Source organism: Ictidomys tridecemlineatus, chromosome 2 (assembly GCF_052094955.1).
Source record: "Ictidomys tridecemlineatus isolate mIctTri1 chromosome 2, mIctTri1.hap1, whole genome shotgun sequence".
Taxonomy (NCBI): Eukaryota; Metazoa; Chordata; class Mammalia; order Rodentia; family Sciuridae; genus Ictidomys; species Ictidomys tridecemlineatus.
Window position 1 is genome coordinate 8,218,351 of NC_135478.1, and position 16,114 is coordinate 8,234,464.

The following is a 16,114-nucleotide window of genomic DNA, read 5'->3' on the forward strand; positions in this document are numbered from 1 at the left end:
AAAAATTGAACCGTTTATTGGCCCAGATCTGGGTGTCTGGCATGGGGGGGGCATCTGGGGAGCTATATAAAGGGAGACAAGCCCCCAACTGGCTCCTTGCCTCCCAAAGCCCCCCTCCCCCAGCCTTTGCATTCACAAAGACATTAACTTGAGGTTTTCCTCCTGTAGAGATAAGCCAGCAATTCCAAAGAGGTTCTGGGCAGGACCAGAACCCTCTTTGGCAGTTTCAACATGGACATGAACGTTAAGACAGAACAGCATCCATTCTGGGGGAAACAGGGCAGGGATGAGGACACAGACACCACACACTTGCACACAGACACACATAAATATAGTTTGTACCGCAACAGCTCTTCCATCTATCCACAGGAATTAGCAAAGTCCTTCTGGGGCAGGGGAGGGGAGAATGTCCCCAGGAAATGGCCTGGGCCACCCCACCCCCATGCTCCATTCAAGACATCTTGCAAGGAGGCACAGCGGGCTCAAGGCTGCCCTGCCTTTGGGGCCCTGGGCCCTGGGCTGGGGAGGACTTGTGAAGGTGGGAAGAGCTTGGGGGAGTGGTTTTGGGGATAGGAGTGGGGGGAAATGGGCAAACATCTCCCCCAGAATTTTCTCAAGTTCTACCCTGTCCCACAGGGAGGCCCAGAGCCCTCCTCAGCCCCCCAAACCGGTTTTTCCAGCCCTCAGTGATTCTTCTGTGCCCCAAATAGTGCAATTGGCCAATGAGGTCTGAGAGTGAGGAATGGGGCTCGGGCCCCCTCCCCGCCCCATCTCTAACCCCGTGGTTTCCTTTCTGGGCATGTGAAAGGAAAGAGAAGACGGAGTCAAAGTGGCAGCTGATGAAATTTAGGGAAGCTGTGGAGTTGGGTCTGGGAAGGTTGGGGCTGAGATTTCCAACCAACTGGAGACAGTGGTTCCAAAGAAGGGACTGAGGTTGTCCGGAAAAGGTGGCAAGAGAGATAAATTCAGAGACAAGAGCTGGGTGCAGGTTGGGGGGTTGGAAAGGAAAATGTTGAATCCTTTGTACTGGATGGTAAACTGCTCCTGCTCTGAGCTCCCTCCTGCTGTCATCCTAGTCCTTTGAAGATCCCCATGGTTACTGTACTAGCCTCCAGCATCCCACTGAAGCACTACTGATTAGTCAGTGTCCCCACTGGCCACCCCAGCTGTGAACTCTCAACATCTCCCAGATCTCTGGGATTGGGATGAGCCTTGCTGGGCAGCCCCCTGTCTCTGTCCGAGGTCACCCAGCACCTCTCTGCAGCCCTCAGAGGCCTGGTTGTTGATCCACCTTCCCTTCAGACCACTGTGTTGCCCTCTAGAAACGTGGGTGATGTGGGCATGTGCGTGCCCCTCTCCAGAGAGCTGGAGCTGCGAAGGGGCAGGAGGCGATGGCCTGGGGTCCCGTCCCGCCTTCCCGCCACCCCTGCCGCTGGCCGCCAGCAGTGCAGGGGCCGCAGCACCTCCCTCCTCAGGTCCCGGCTGCGCCACGTGTAGATGACAGGGTTGAGCAGTGAATTGAGGGTGGCGAAGGCAAAGAAGTAATGGGCCTTGTAGAGGATGGGGCAGGAGCGGACGGGACAGGCGTAGTCCAGGAGGAGGATGCTGAAGGCTGGCAGCCAGCACACGATGAAGACGCCCAACACGATGGTGACCGTCTTGAGCAGGGCCAGCGTCTGGGGGCCTGCCACATCCGCATGGCTCGAGCGGACCACGCAGTAGATGCGGACGTAGAGGGCAACGATGGCCGACAAGATGACGGAAAAGATGGTCACCACACACAGCACGTACTGCTTGGCGTAGAGCGGCAGAACGGTGGAGCAGGCCTCCAGGTGGCCCAGGCAGTTCCAGCCCAGGATGGGCAGGCCCCCGAGAACCAGCGAGATGAGCCACGAGGCCCCGATGAGCAGCAGCATGCGGCAGCTCTTGTCACTGCCGTAGAGCTTGACTTTGGCAATGGCCACGTGCCGCTCAATGGCGATGGCCAGGAGGCTGAAGACGGAGGCTGACAGTGTGATAAAGGCTGAGCCCTCCCGGGCAAACCACTGCACAGGGGTCAGCCCCAGAGTGACAGGGCCCGAGAGCAAGGTGTTGGCCACGAAGGCCACCCCTGCCAGGAGATCTGAGGCAGCCAAGTTACCCAGGAATAGGTACATGGCGGAGTGGAACTTGCTGTTCCGGGCCACCGCGATGAGCACCAGCAGATTCTCCACCACGATGGCGCAGCACAGGATGATGATAAAGGCCGAGGCCACCTGGCGGGAGGGCGTCTCCTGTGTGTCCAGCGTCTCCTTGGTGTAATTGTAGTGTTCCCGGACCTTGCTGGAATTGAGGTACTCTGAGTATAAGCCGCCCATGGTGGGGCTCAGTGATTGGCCGGGGCCATGGGTCTGTCACAACTGCAGAGAAGAGAGACAGAAAGACACACAGACAACAGGTCAGTGCCGTGGCTGATGCCTGGCTCTGATCCTGGACGGTCCTCACTGAGTAGACACAGGAAGTCGGAATATCATCATCCCCACTTTTCAGATAGGACACCCAGTCGGGCTGATTCACTCTCCCAAAGTCTCCAAGCTGGCAAGTGGCAGGGCCAGAGAGGGCGGCCCCACAGCCTCCGTCACCCTGCAGAGGCATCCTCCTTCACAGGAACAGACAAGAGTCCCCAAATGCCATGAAGTGGACACCCTGGGCTTTCAGAAACTTTGTCCACTTATTCAGAGAGCAAGCCTCTGGCTTCATGCCGCCTGCTGACCTGGGTTAGTGAGATTCATGCCACTGATAGTACCATCCCTTGCTTATTACCACCCATTGCCCTGATTTCAGGCTGAGTCTAAGCCTCGAAGCCATGGGTGCTCCTGAAATAAGGACTTGGGAGACACCAGGGCGGCCCTGAGGTTCAAGCAGCCCAGAGGTCACACTATCTTAAGGACACAGACCCTGGGGACAATGCAGAGTGAGTTTGTTCTCACTCCAACTCTGACATGCCAGGCAAGTCACTCAGCCTCTTAGCCTCAAAGCTCTCATCTATGCACTGGGTAGAAGAAAACCCCCTTCCAAGGGATGTTAGGAAAATCCTTTTAAAGATTGCATGGAGGGGTGGCTTGGCGGTAGAGTGCTTACTGAGCATGTGTAAGGCCTTGGGCTCAATCACTAGCATCACCAAAAAGTAAATAAATAAAATAAAGGATCATGAAGCTTAGTGTGGTGTTGACACCTCTCTGTGGTTCTAGTTTGAATAACATGGTGAGACCCTGTTTTTTTTTTTTTAAGAAAGCACACAACCCACTTAGCACATAGTAAGCACTCAACAAGTGTTAGCTAATGTTCTTAGCGTCCCTCTTCCTGGCACACACAAAGGACTCTGGGCTGGGTACACTCCACCCAATCTTCTGGAAGAGGATGCTGACTAAATCAACCAAGAGGTTCCCAACAGCCTGTTCTCATCAGCACCATGTAGCTTTGCCCTGGGACAGAGGGTCCCAGGGGGTTGGGTAGGGCGCTGGCAGCCCCCCTCCCTGGCCAGGATAAAATCCAGATGTGTAAGGCCCCAGGAACAAATAGGGTGGAGCCCTAGTCACATCCGGTGTGGGAAAGTCTGGGTGGGGGGAGCTGAAATGGAGGGTCACCAGAGACCAGTCTGGGAGGTCTTGGCTGGGAAGAAGGGGCAGCTGTGCTAAGTCATGTGAGTGGTGAGGGGGCGTGCAGCCCCGCAGGGAAGGCATTTGTTTCCATGAAAGCCTGACTCACCCACCCCCCTTTCAAGGAAAACTGAGCCATGGGGGAAGGGGCGGGAAGAGGCTTGTTAGAAAGGGAGGATGAGAGGCACACACCGTGGCCAGCTCTGGGGTGGGGTAGGAGCGTCTCAAAGGAGCCTGGCCAGTGTCTGCCTCTCACGAGGGAAGCGGGGAGGAAGCGCCAACCCTTGGCTAAGTGAAGGGGAGAAGAGCTAAGAACCCTCCCCAGTCCATGGAAACACTCCTGCCAAGGGCCAAGTGTAAGCCAGAAGCACGGTTCCAGAAAAGGCTGGTTAGGCCGGTTCTTGGTGAGCCTAGGAGTGATAGGGGCTTCCGGGGTCGCCCAGTCATCTCACTTCCAGGATGCCCCCTGGGAGGGGCGTCCTGGCCTTGGGCCCTACAGAGGCAGCTGCTTCTCCCAGAGCGGAGGGGCATCCGTCCTAGTTTGGGAACAGAGAAGAGCTTGTGCGTGTCCTCGGGGACAGCAGCCCCGCCCAGATCGCCACACAGAGGCCCCTTGTTCCCCTGCCGGACAGGGCCCCGGGCGCCCTGATGCCCTCTGCCCGCAGCAGCAGCTCCCAGGCTGGCTCGGCCTGGGCAGCGGCCTCACGGGACTGGCCGTCGAGCCAGAAACATCCCGTGCACTGATTGGCTCATTTTCAATCCCAGGGCACTGAGCGATTTGCCTATTGGCCTGAAATTTCCATCTTCGGCCTCTGATTGGCCCGGTTGGGGGCGCTCTCCGGTTAATCCTACTATCTGCGTTCACGAGCAAGTGGAGCTCAGCTCTTTCAGAGGACAGTCTTAAAGCTGAGTAGCTGTCCCTGAGGATTACTTTGAACCGTGGCCTGACCGCTGGGTCACCCCATCAGACGCCCCCCAGGCAGCCCTGGCCTGTTGGGTCCCTCCTGGGGTTCATAATTTAGAATCAAGGTCCCCTGGAAAGCCTGGGACGCTCACTCGATGGTGGGCAAGAAGCCCAGGGTTTTTCCCCTGCCGCTGCCCCCTTCGCAGGCTGCATAGGGGCCACCACCCCTCTCCAGTGTGGAGGAGAAAGATTTACTGCCATTTCCTGGAGAAATAAGAAACGTGTTCAGCCCACATGCCCCAGGGACTGATCAGAAAGTCTGTCTTCTTCTCTAGAGAGGAAGACTGTGGGCGCTGCACTCTCACTTTCTGCAGACCCAGGAAGCTTAAGGCATCCGCAGAGAGGGCAGCTCTCCTGGTTAGAGGTAAACTGAGGACCATGCTGTATCCTAGATTCATTGTTCCTGCTGGCCTTCCCTGCTTCTCCCTGTACCGGACTCCAAGGCCTAGAGCCTGTCTCCTGTTAACCTTCACCAGGGCAGTCCAGACTCCCCCTCGGACACTCAGGAAGAGGCCTCTGGGGAGATGCAATGTTCACGCCTGAAATGGAACAAGAGGGACAAGTGACAGGGTTGGGAGGGAAGGGAAAAGAGATAGACCCAGACACGACTGTTTGGCTGGAGATTAGGAAGGGGGAAGGGAGGAGGAAGGCTCAGTGGCTTCCAGGCTCTCTCTCCTCCATCCCCTCACAGTTCCAGAGAGGTAGACCCTGTGGTCATAATTCCTGCTGGTCCCCAGAGATCCCATGCCCCTTGCCAAGAGCAGCTTTATCTCTTTTGCTTGCCTTCTGGCGGTCAGGGCTCCCTACACTGCTATTCTCTTCCAAGCAGCCAGGGGGAGCTTTTTAATTTATAACTTCATGCCGCTCCTCAGCTCCACATTCTCCCATGGCTCCCTATGGCTCCTGCCCACCCAGCCTCCTCCCATTCTCTCCCAGAGACACTCCATTGTGACCATACTGGCTTCCTATGAGCCATCTCTACCTCAAAGCTTTTGCTGCTGTTCTTTCCGGCAGACATCCTCCCCTCAAATCTTTGAGTGACAGCCTCCTCCTCTTTCAGGTTTCTATGTAAAGGTCACTCTCTCACTGGGGCCTCCCCAGACCACCAGTCTACAGCAGCAGCCTTCCGCAATCCCTGTCTATCACAGCACTTGCCGCTATCAGAAATTATCTGGGTTTTTGTCTGGCTTCTAGAGTGCCACGTGAGTTGCTGGAAACTAAGGACCAACTTCATTCTCAGTCCTTCCAATGATGTCTGGCACAAATCAAGCACTCAGAAAACCAGCGGAGTGGGCAAATGAATGAATGAAGGAACCAACCTAGCCACCAAGGGGCTTCTGAGGGTGGACCACAGCTCCTAAGCGCCGCCCAGACCAAAAAACAAAGGGAGCTGGAGATGCCTAGGTCCCCTAGCAGCCCTCCCAACACAACGCGCGGCGCGTCTCCGTGGAGACCGGAGCAGGACCCGCCCCCGCCCCGTGCCGCACTCTCGGCCTCCTTATCTGGCCGAGGAATGTGCGGTATCCACTCGCTCGCGCTGGGGCGGCGCCTTCTCCCTCCCGAGACCGGCCCACGCGGGGTACCCTCACACCTCCCAGAGCGGGTGGGTGATTTCACCAGTGACCTCGCCTCGAAGTTCCCGGAGGTCGGGGGAGCAAGGAGATCCCAGCTGCAGGAGATGCACCAGTGCCGCTCCCGCGTCGCGACACGCGGGGGACCGTGGGCTCTCTGAGTGGCGCCTGGAGTGTCTGACAAGGGCAGAGACGGGGGAGGGGGTGGAAATCCCCGGGTGAGTCAACTCGTGCCTGAGAAGGGGGCGAGATTCCAACGCTCTGCAGAGCCCGGGACTCCGCGGAGTCCACGCCACGCGTGCCTCCATCTACGCCTCATCACTTGGCTAGAGGGGAAAGAGGAGGTGCCCCAGCCACGCAGTCACTCTTCCTTTCCTTCCAGAACGAAGCCACGCCCCCGCGGGGGGCTAAGAGAAAACGAACAACTCAGGGAAACCGAGGCAGGAAACTAGACGCCCAGGCGGTGGGCATCAGTCCTCCGGTGGGGCCCCGCCCCCTAACTTGGAGGCTTTGCACCCACAGCACCTTTAGCCCTGACTCAGTCCGAGACAGCCAGGAGGGGTGCTGTGCCCCCCCACCATGAGCACTCCCCCAAACCCTGATCCCTAGGAACACTGTCCAGCCTCCCAAAGTCCCCAGTCGAAAGCGCTAGGATTCCGCCTTATGTTTCGGCGCCAACTTCCTGCCCCGGGAAAGGCGGGGAGAGAAGTCTGGGGGTTCGCAGCCGCGTCGGTGGGGATCGCCTGGAATCGTGGAGAGGGTGCACCGTGACCATCCCCTCCGTGCAGCAGAAACACGGGCGGCGCGTGCGTGCCTTAGTGCGCCCCGGACCCCTGGCTGGGCCCCCCACCTCTGATCCCGCGACCTCAGGGGACAGGGGCCTGCCCTTTCTATCTCTCTCTGGCCGTGAGCGCTCACCTGGTCAAGCCGGCCCGGGTCCCTGCCCTGGCCCGAGGGGCCTTGGCGTCTGCGTCCCCAGGGCGGCCGTGGCTGGGGTTGGGGCTGCTTACAGGGCTCAGCTGCGTCCAGCGGCTGGGGACCCGGGGCAGAGGGGGGCGGGGAGAGCCGCCGCCTCGGCCCCCCCTCTTGCCCCGCCTTCCTCTCCTCCCCTTTCCGGCGGCGACTGCAATGAATTCCAGATGTGGCCGGCCAGCCCGGGCTAGCGCGGGGGCCGACAGGGGCGGTGCGCAGAGCCCCTTTGTCCGCCCCCCCACACTTCTCGCCCTGCCCCTCCCAGCCCCCACCCGTGAGAACCGGCCAGTGCGTGGCTTCACGCAGCCCCGTGACGTCATGGCTCTCCTAGCCAGGTGGCCTCAACCTAAAGCAACTGTCTTCAAATCTAGATGTCCTCTTGGCTTATGCCTGAGACTCTAGAATAGGAGGATCTCCTTTATTTACTCTACCAGAAGCCATGGAGCACCTACTGTGTGTCAACACAACAAATAGGCATTGAGCGCCGGTTTGTCTTTAAAACAAATTCCTACTGCGTGCCACACCCTGCCCCAAAAATAGGATTGTTCTCTGCCTTGGTAAGACCCCAGAACTCAGGTGCTGCCCTTTTCCCCCTAGGAAATTGAACACACTTCTATCCTGTCCTACTTCTGTAGATCCTGCTCTGCTCTTGCTGAAGTCAGCCAGCAGATCCACGTCATACTTGCTGCTTTTGAAGTGAGACTAAAGTTTCCTAATTTCTCCTTTTTTCCCATCTTCCAGTTTATCCTGGGCTTAACTGCGAAAATGAAGATCACCTTCATTTACTGATATTTTTGTGTGTGTGCGTGTGTGCATGTGTGTGTAAGTAAAACCGGAACTTGATAATAGGATAAGAGAGCCCCTCATTTCTTCAACAAATATTTTTAATGCATTTACTATGTACAGTAGTGAACAAAAGCCCCGGGTGGGGAGATTCCTTGCTCTCATGGAGCTTGTGTGTTCAGGGAGGAAAGACTGTCTTTTAAGACATATTTGTAGGACCTGGGAATGTAACTGGATGGTGGAACTCCTGCCTAACATGCACAAGGCCCTGGTTTCCATCCCTAGCATGACAAAAAAAAGAAAAAGAAAAAAAGTACCATTCCTGCAAATGTATACATAATCTGCTTACATGTTTATCTACCAATTAAGCACCTACTGTGTGCCAGAGACTAAAAACGTGAAGTATGTCATGGAAAGAAACAGACAAAATCTTCCTGACCCAGTGCAGCTGATGTTCTCTATACAGTGCTGAATATCCAGAATAGGACAGGAAAAAGAAAGTGGTAAATTTCCTGGAAGAGGAACCGAGAGACGGGGGACACACTGGGAGGAAGGCTGCTGTGCTTTCAATCTGTGAATCCTTTGTACTTTTAGACTTTCATAACATGCACCCACACGTTCTATTCCAACAATAAATTAAATTTAAAAATTAAGGCTGCTCGATACGCAGATGATGCAACCAATAAAAAGAAGGGAGTGGCTAGTTACACTCTCTTCTCTGCAGACTGTACCTTAATGAAGAGTGCCGAAAAGCGAAAAGAAGAAAAAGAAAATGAGAATTGAAGCCAGGTGTCATCACGCATGCCTACTATCCCAGCTACTCAGGAGGCTGAGGCAGGAAGATCATAAGTTCTGGGCCAGCCTAGGCAACTTAATGAGACCCTGTCTCAAAATAAAAATCAAAAAGGTCAGTGACAGAGCACACCTGAATTCATTCTCTAGGGAAGAAAGGAAAGAAAAAAGGGAAGAAAGAATTGAGCCACTAATGCCTGTTAAAAATAAAAATGGGACTGCAGGTGAAGTTCAGAGGTAAAGCCTGTGTTTAGCATGTGGGAGAACCTGAATTTACCTCTCAGCACCAAATTTAAAAAAAGATAAAAATAAAAATGGAGTAGTCCTATGTGCACTGATGTGAAACTGTCTTCAACAGTTTAAAAACTGAAAAAAAAAAAAAAAAAAAAAAAAAACCAATGCGGGCCAAATACATTGCATGCCTACATTTTAGGGTGTATTTATAAGTGCTGTATAAATACATACCCATTTGCCTGTGGACTCACGGGTCTCTTCCAGCACAAGGCACAAGACACTAGTCACAGTTGTTAATCTCAGGGAGGAGAAATGGGGGACAGGAGCTAGCTTTTCACGGTGTACCCTGGGGATAGATTGAAAATTTTAGCTCGTACTACCAATTCCAAAAATGTACAGTCATGAAAAATAAAAGGCAACAAGTTCCCAGACTTCTAGTTGTAAAAAATTTCTTATAATAAAAGTAATTAACAATATCAAAAATATTAGTATATAGTCGGGGGGTGTTTGTGCACACCTATAATCCCAGCAGCTTGGAAGGCTAAGGCAGGAGGATCACAAGTTCAAAGTCAGTCTCAGCAACTCAGGGAGGTCCTAAAGAATATAGCGAGGCCCTGTCTTAAAATAAAAAATACAAAGGGACTAGGATGTTGCTCAGTGGTTAAGCACCCTTGGGTTCAATCCTTGGTACCAAAAGAAAAAAATTAATAATTTTTTTTTTTGCAATGCTAGGGATCAAGTCCAGAACTTTGCACATGCTAGGCAAGTGATCTACACCCCCAGCCCCAATAATATTGTAAATAATTTTTTTTTCTGAGAGCAGTGGTGCATATTTGCAATTCCAGAAACTCATAAATACATACATACATAATCAATAAAAAAATGAATATTGCTGGGAGCTATGGTGCACATCTCTAATTATGCCTACTCTGGAGGTTGAGGCAAGAGGGCTGCAAGTTAGAGGTTGGCCTGGAAGCATAAGTAAACTCTCTCTCTCTCTCTCTTTCTTTTGTGGTACTGTGGAGATTGAACCCAAGGACACACTACCTGTAGCTACATCCCCAGTTCTTTCTGTCTTTTTTGAAACAGGGTCTCACTCAATTGCTCAGGCTGGCCTTAAACTTGTGATTCTCCGGCTAAGATAATAGGCATGCGCCACTGCACCAGGCTAAAGTAAAAAATTTGTAAAAAGGACTGTGGAAGCCAGGTGTGGTGGTGCATGCCTGTCATCCTAGCAGCTCAGGAACCTGAGACAGGAAGATCGCACAGAGCAATCTTAGGGAGGCCCTGAGCAATTTAAAAAGTTAAAAGGGCTGGGGGTGCTGGGGTGGTGGCCCAGTGGTAGAGTGCTTGCCTAGCATGTGTGAGGCACTGGGTTCAATTCTCATCACTGCGTATAAATAAATGAGTAAAATAAAGAAAGGTCCATCAACAACTAAAAAAATATTTAAAAAAAAAAAAGGCTGGGGATGTGGCTCAGTGGTTAAGTGCCCCTGGGTGGTTCAATCTCTGGTACTGAAAAAAAAAAAAAAAGAACTGGGGAAGTAACTCAGTGGTGGGGTACACCTGTGTTCAACACCCAGTAGCACACACACACAAAGGGGGGCGGTGACTGGAGATGTTGTTCAGAGGTAGAACATGGCTGAGTTCAAACCCTAGTACTGCCAAAAAGAAAAAGATTTTTTAAAAAGACAAAGAAATTAATATTAGGAATCAACATATGAATGTTACATATATGCCTGCAACAAATACATGCACGTGACACGTACATGATATTCTTGGCTAGCTCCTGGTGATGCCTTGTTAGTTGTACCATTCAAAGTCCTCGGTCTGGGTCGTCTGGGGATGTGGCTTAGCAGCAGAGCAATTGCCTGGCATGAACAAGGTTCTGGGTTCAATCCTTATCATGGGGAAGAAAAGCTGCGGTCTGACCGGAGGCAGAGAAACCAGAGAGTCCTAACACAGGGAGAGTGACTGGCTGTGGCCTTCTAGACTTCTTTCCCTGAGCTGCATTTTGGAGACTACTTGATTCTGGACCAGATCTTGGGGTTCACTTGGACTTCAGCCAGCCCTCACTGCATCCTGATGAAGATGTGTTGCCCAGACAACGTCTAGAAACCAGGTGCTCAGCCCACAGGGGAGGAGACGCAGAGAAACTGGGTCCTCTCTTCAGTGAAGCTATCGGAGCGGAAATCTCAGACCTCTGCGGGGACCTGAAGGCTGGGGAGGAAGTGCCCCCCCACTTGCCTCTCGGCTGGCTCAGCAATTTGCCATCTCCCCAGGGACCTTGGGGTGGGGGTGATGTCAAGGCCACAGACATATCCGGTGTCTGCCAGGGCCACAGTGGCTCCCAGACGAAGGTGATATCCCCAGGGACACACAGACACGCCAACAGGCAACTTCCGCCTCCCTCCTGCCTCTGGGGCAATATGCGGTCTTCTCCAGGTCAGCTGGAAGACGCGGGAGGCCTGGACTTCCTGATAATCTGAAGAGGTCAAGGGAGAGCTGGCCCTGCCCTAGGAGGCCCGTGAACGAGGGAACAGTGGCAGAGGAAGGAAACGGGGACCTTTCTTGAAGAGCTCTCAGGCAGGGAAAATAGAGGAGAAGGAAGGGGTTCAGATGAGCTTCCACGAATTATAGAATCACAATAATGGCTAACGCTCACACCACACTGTGTGCTGGGCGTGGCTCTGTGAACCCTCACAACCTAAGGAGGTGGATATTATTATTATTCTCATCACCCCATTTTACAGATGAGGACACCTGAGTGCTGTGGTTTGGATAAGGTTGGTGCGTGCACCCCGGGCTTCACAGGTTTACATTGAGTTCCTACCGTGGAGTATTAAGAGGTGGAAATTGATTCCCGTTATGGTGTTTAGAGATGGGGCCTTTGGAAGGTAATTAGGATAAGTCATCAGGGTGCAGCCCCCGTGATTGAATACTGTTGGCTAAGAAAAGGGAGGTTGGGGGTGCAGCTCCGTGGTAGAACGCTTACCTAGCATGCGAGAGGCCCTGGGTTCCATCCCTAGGAGGGGTGATAGAGGGACAGAGATCAGAAGTGACAAACAGATATGGGCTCCTGTCGACACGTGCTCCTGTCTCTTGACATGTGAAGCCCTGCATGGTTTGGGACTCTTGCCAGCACAAAGGCTATCACCAGCTGGATGTGGGGGAAGCATTCCTGTAATCCCAGCTTCTCAGGAGGCTGAGGCAGGAGGATTGCAAATTCAAGGCCAGTCTGGGCAAATTCAAGGCCAGACTGTCTCAAAATAACAAAATAAAAAGGGCTGGAGGTGCATCTCAGTGTTAGAGGGCCCCTAATTCAATTCCCAGCACTACGTAGACATGAGAAGGAAGAGAAGGAAAAGGAGGTGATCACCAGATAGACCAACACCATGAACCAAGATGAATCCTCTCTTTTCTTTATAAGTTCTCCTCTCTCAGGTATTTTGTTATAGTAATGAGAAACAGGGAGGTTGGGGGGTGTAGCTCCGTGATAGAACGGAGGCACATAGGAGTGATGGCATTCTTCCCTTTTTTCTTTTCTTTTTGTTCTGCAGTACTGGGAACTGAACTCAGCACCTTGGCCTTGGGTGTACTAAATAAGGCACTACCACTGAGTTATATTCCCAGCTTTCTTTTTTTTTTTAATATACTCTGCATGAATTTATGATCCTCCTGCCTTAGCCTGGGTTAATAGGCATGGTGGGACCTGAACTGGAGCCACCTGGCTCCTCTAGCCTGGCAGCCCTCTTGTTCATCCTGAGTCTCACTCCAGTCTTACACAGTGACTCCTGCCCCTGCCCTAGGGATTAGAACAGAAGGGAAGTGGTTACTTGTCAAGCCCGCATCAGTCAATGAGGAAAGGTAGCATGTTCTCCATAATCCAAAGGAAGGGAACCCTTTGACCTCCGGTGCCATCCCCACTTCATATATTGCTAACGTCCCCAAATCCACGAGGTTTAGGCCTGTTTTCAGCTCTCCCTGGCCCTCCACCAGCCCCCCACCCCCAGCCCTCTGCTTTTGGCAGGAGGAGCCACAAGGAGAGAAGTGTCTGAGATGGGTCTCAACTTTCTCATCACCGCCCCAGCACGGGGGAAGGGGCCCCAGGCTGCGGAGAAACCTTCCAGATGCCGATCTTGGCAGCTGCCTTGTCTCAGCCGTCCATGGGCTTGGGGCCCACTCTTAGCTGCGGGGACGGATAGGATGGGGAGGCTCCCAGTGGAACCTAGCCACTGCCACGTCCTCACCAGATGCAGTCTTGGCCCTTGGAGCCTTGAAGAGGTGGGCTTCCTCCTCTGGCCCCAATGAGAGGAGGAGCCCACTTCTCAGCAAGTCCCCCCCCCCCCTGCAACAGTAACAGCTGCGAGTAACTGGCCAGTTACTGCCCTAAGCCCTTGAGAAATATTAACACATCAAAAGCTTACAGCAGCCTTTCTACCAAGATGGGTCAGAAGGTGAAGAGGGGGGCTTCTGCCCCTCCCAAAGGCCAAGACCAAGCACAGGGTTTGAAGGTCAATGCTGAAAGAGGTCCACAGCCAATTAAAAAAAAGAAGATTCCCTAAGTCACCCCGCCTCTTGGGAGCCAGGACTCCCAGGCTCCCAAGGCAGCCACTTCCCAGATTAACAAACTTGACCTCCATGCCATCATCATAACTACCCGTGGCCTTGTGTTCTCTGTGGATGTCAAGGTCAACCAGCACCAGATCATTCTGTGACACTGATATGACCAAGGTCAATATCCTGATCAAGGATACTGGCAGTGTAGCTCAGTGGTAGAGACATGCTTTGTGTGCATGGGACCCTGTGTTGCCCCTCCAGCACTAACTAACATAAAGAAAAATCAGCCACTAAAATAAAAAAAATCAGCCACTGTAATCACAGTGGCTCAGGAGGCTGAGGCAGGAGGATCCCAAGTTCAAAGCCAGCCTCAACAACAGCAAGGCACTAAGCAACTCAGTGAGACCCTGTCTCTAAATAACATACAAAAAAAAAGGACTAGGACTAGGGATGTAGCTCAGTGGTTGAGTGCCAAGTTCAATCCCCAGTAACAAAAATAAAAAATAAATAAAAATAAAAAAACAAAAACTGACAAATAAATATACAAAACAAACAAACAAACAAACAAACAAAAACAAGCCTGATCAGGCCTAATGAAGAAGAGGCATCTGTTCATCTTGATTGTGATGTTTTGAACGTCACCGATCAAACTGGGATTATCTAAACTGAGTCTAGCTGATTCTAAATTGATATTTTTTGGGGGCAAAAATTATATAAAAATAAATAAATACATATTCTCCCTTAAACAACAACAAAGCAAACTCTCACAGTAGCACAGTAGTAGGGAAGGAACAGAGAATTCATAGTCTATCCTTCCCACTGCACTTCTCGGGGTGTGGTTCGGTGGCTCAGTGGTAGGACACTTGCCTAGATTTTGGGAGGCCCTGGGTTCAATCCCCAGCCCCGTGAAAGAAAATCAAAGGCATTGTGAGGAGGTAAAGAAGCCAAACAAAAAAAGCTATAACTCATATAATCCTATTTCTGGGATGTTCCAGAAAAGGCCAGAGTAGCTGGGCATGGTGGCTCATGCCTGTAATCCCAGCAGCTCAGGAGGCTGAGGCAAGAGGATCACAAGTTCAAAGCCAGACTCAGCAACTTAACAAGGTCCTAAGCAATTTATTGAGGTCCTGTCTCAAAATAAAAAATAAAAAAAGGACTTGGGGATGTGGCTCAGTGGTCATGCCCCCAAGGTTCAATCCCTAGGACAAAAAAAAAAAAAAAAAAGAAAAGAAAAGAAAGAAAAGGCAAAACTTTTATTAAAAACTTGGGCTAGGGATGTGGCTCAAGCAGTAGCGCACTCGCCTGGCATGGGTTTGGCCCGGGTTCGATCCTCAGCACCACATACAAACAAAGATGTTGTGTCTACCAAAAACTAAATAAATAAATATTAAAATTCTCTCTCTCTCTCTCTTTAAAAAAAAGAAAGAAAGAAAGAAAGAAAACTTTAGGGAAGGTGAACAGATCAGTGATTGCCAGACTCTAGAGTGTCTTTGACTACAAAAGAGCATGGGGAGGCTGGGGTTGTGGCTCAGTGGTAGAGCGCTTGCCTTGCATGTGTAAGGCAGTGAGTTCGATCCTCAGCACCACATAAATAAATAAAATGAAGGTATTGTGTCCATCTACGACTAAAAATTGGAAAAAAAAAAAAAGAGCATGGGGAATTTTTTGTGTGATGAAACCATATTAGATCTTGACTGTGGGGGTGGTTACTTGACTATATAGGTTTGTGGAAACTTGCATCACTGTACACTAAAAAGGCAAGACTTTATTGTATTTAAATTATCTCTAAAAATAATAGCAAAAACAATTACAAAAGAATCCTCCTACCCTTGCAACACTCAGGGCCTAATCAGAAAACAATCCCAAACCAGAGGACGTAGTTGATAACAGAGTTGAGGGACTACTTAAAATTGGTATAGGTAAAACTCAGTGGTAGGTCACTTGCCTGGTATTCGAGAGGACCTGGGTTCCACCCTTAACACAGCAAAAACGAAGGAATGAATGAAACTAAAAATGAACAAACATGCTTTGGACACAGTGGCTCACACCTGTAATTCCAGCTACTCCGGAGGCTGAGGAGGAGGATCAAAAGTTGGAGGCCAAACAGGGTAACTTAGCAAAAACCTGTCTCAAAATTTACAGTGTGGGGTGGTGCTTGGGGATGTAGCTCAGTGCTAGACACTTGCCTAGAAGGCTTGAGGTTCCAGGTTCAATCCCCAGTGCCACAGACAAGCAAACAAACAAAAATTAGCATACAAGGCAGTTTTGTCAGATGAGAGAGGCTTTCAGAAACAGAGAGAGGAGAAAAGCCTTGGTTCTTCCCATTCTTCTGCCTCCAATCTATACCCAGGGCCTCCCATCAGCTGAGTCTCACAAGAGCCAATGCACAAGAGATGTCATGCAAAGGTTGGCCCCTCGCCATCTAGGAGACCCCCGTGCCCCCCAAAAAAGAACAAGTGCAAAGGCCCTGAGGCTGGGATGTGATTGGCAGGTTCTGGCAAAGAGGCTGCAACCATAGGGTGATGCAGCCGGAGGGAAGAAGGAGGTGAGGAGGAGACGTGAGGATGCAGAAGCCCAGTCCTGCCACAAACCATGTGAGT

The 16,114-nt window shown here is 51.7% G+C and overlaps 1 protein-coding gene across 2 annotated transcripts; it reads right to left on the minus strand.

Moving 5' to 3' along the window:
• Window positions 1-7,380, minus strand: S1pr2 (sphingosine-1-phosphate receptor 2). 2 transcript variants are annotated; one of them, XM_040290486.2, is made up of 3 exons: window positions 7,092-7,380; window positions 6,194-6,350; window positions 1-2,399 (listed from the first exon to the last, which is right to left on the minus strand). In XM_040290486.2, the coding sequence occupies exon 3, from the start codon at window positions 2,355-2,357 to the stop codon at window positions 1,299-1,301; it is 1,059 nt and encodes a 352-aa protein (XP_040146420.1). In that variant the 5' UTR covers window positions 2,358-2,399; window positions 6,194-6,350; window positions 7,092-7,380; the 3' UTR covers window positions 1-1,298. The 2 variants fall into 2 exon arrangements, with proteins under 2 accessions (XP_040146420.1, XP_005336175.1); XM_005336118.5 differs by lacking the exon at window positions 6,194-6,350 and having other exon boundaries at window positions 7,092-7,377.
• Between the last annotated feature and the right edge of the window lie 8,734 nt (window positions 7,381-16,114).

What these genes read in the sequence shown, in the direction of transcription:
- S1pr2 (XM_040290486.2), bottom strand. Translation starts at nt 2,357, where the DNA reads ATGGGCGGCTTATACTCAGAGTACCTCAATTCCAGCAAGGTCCGGGAA.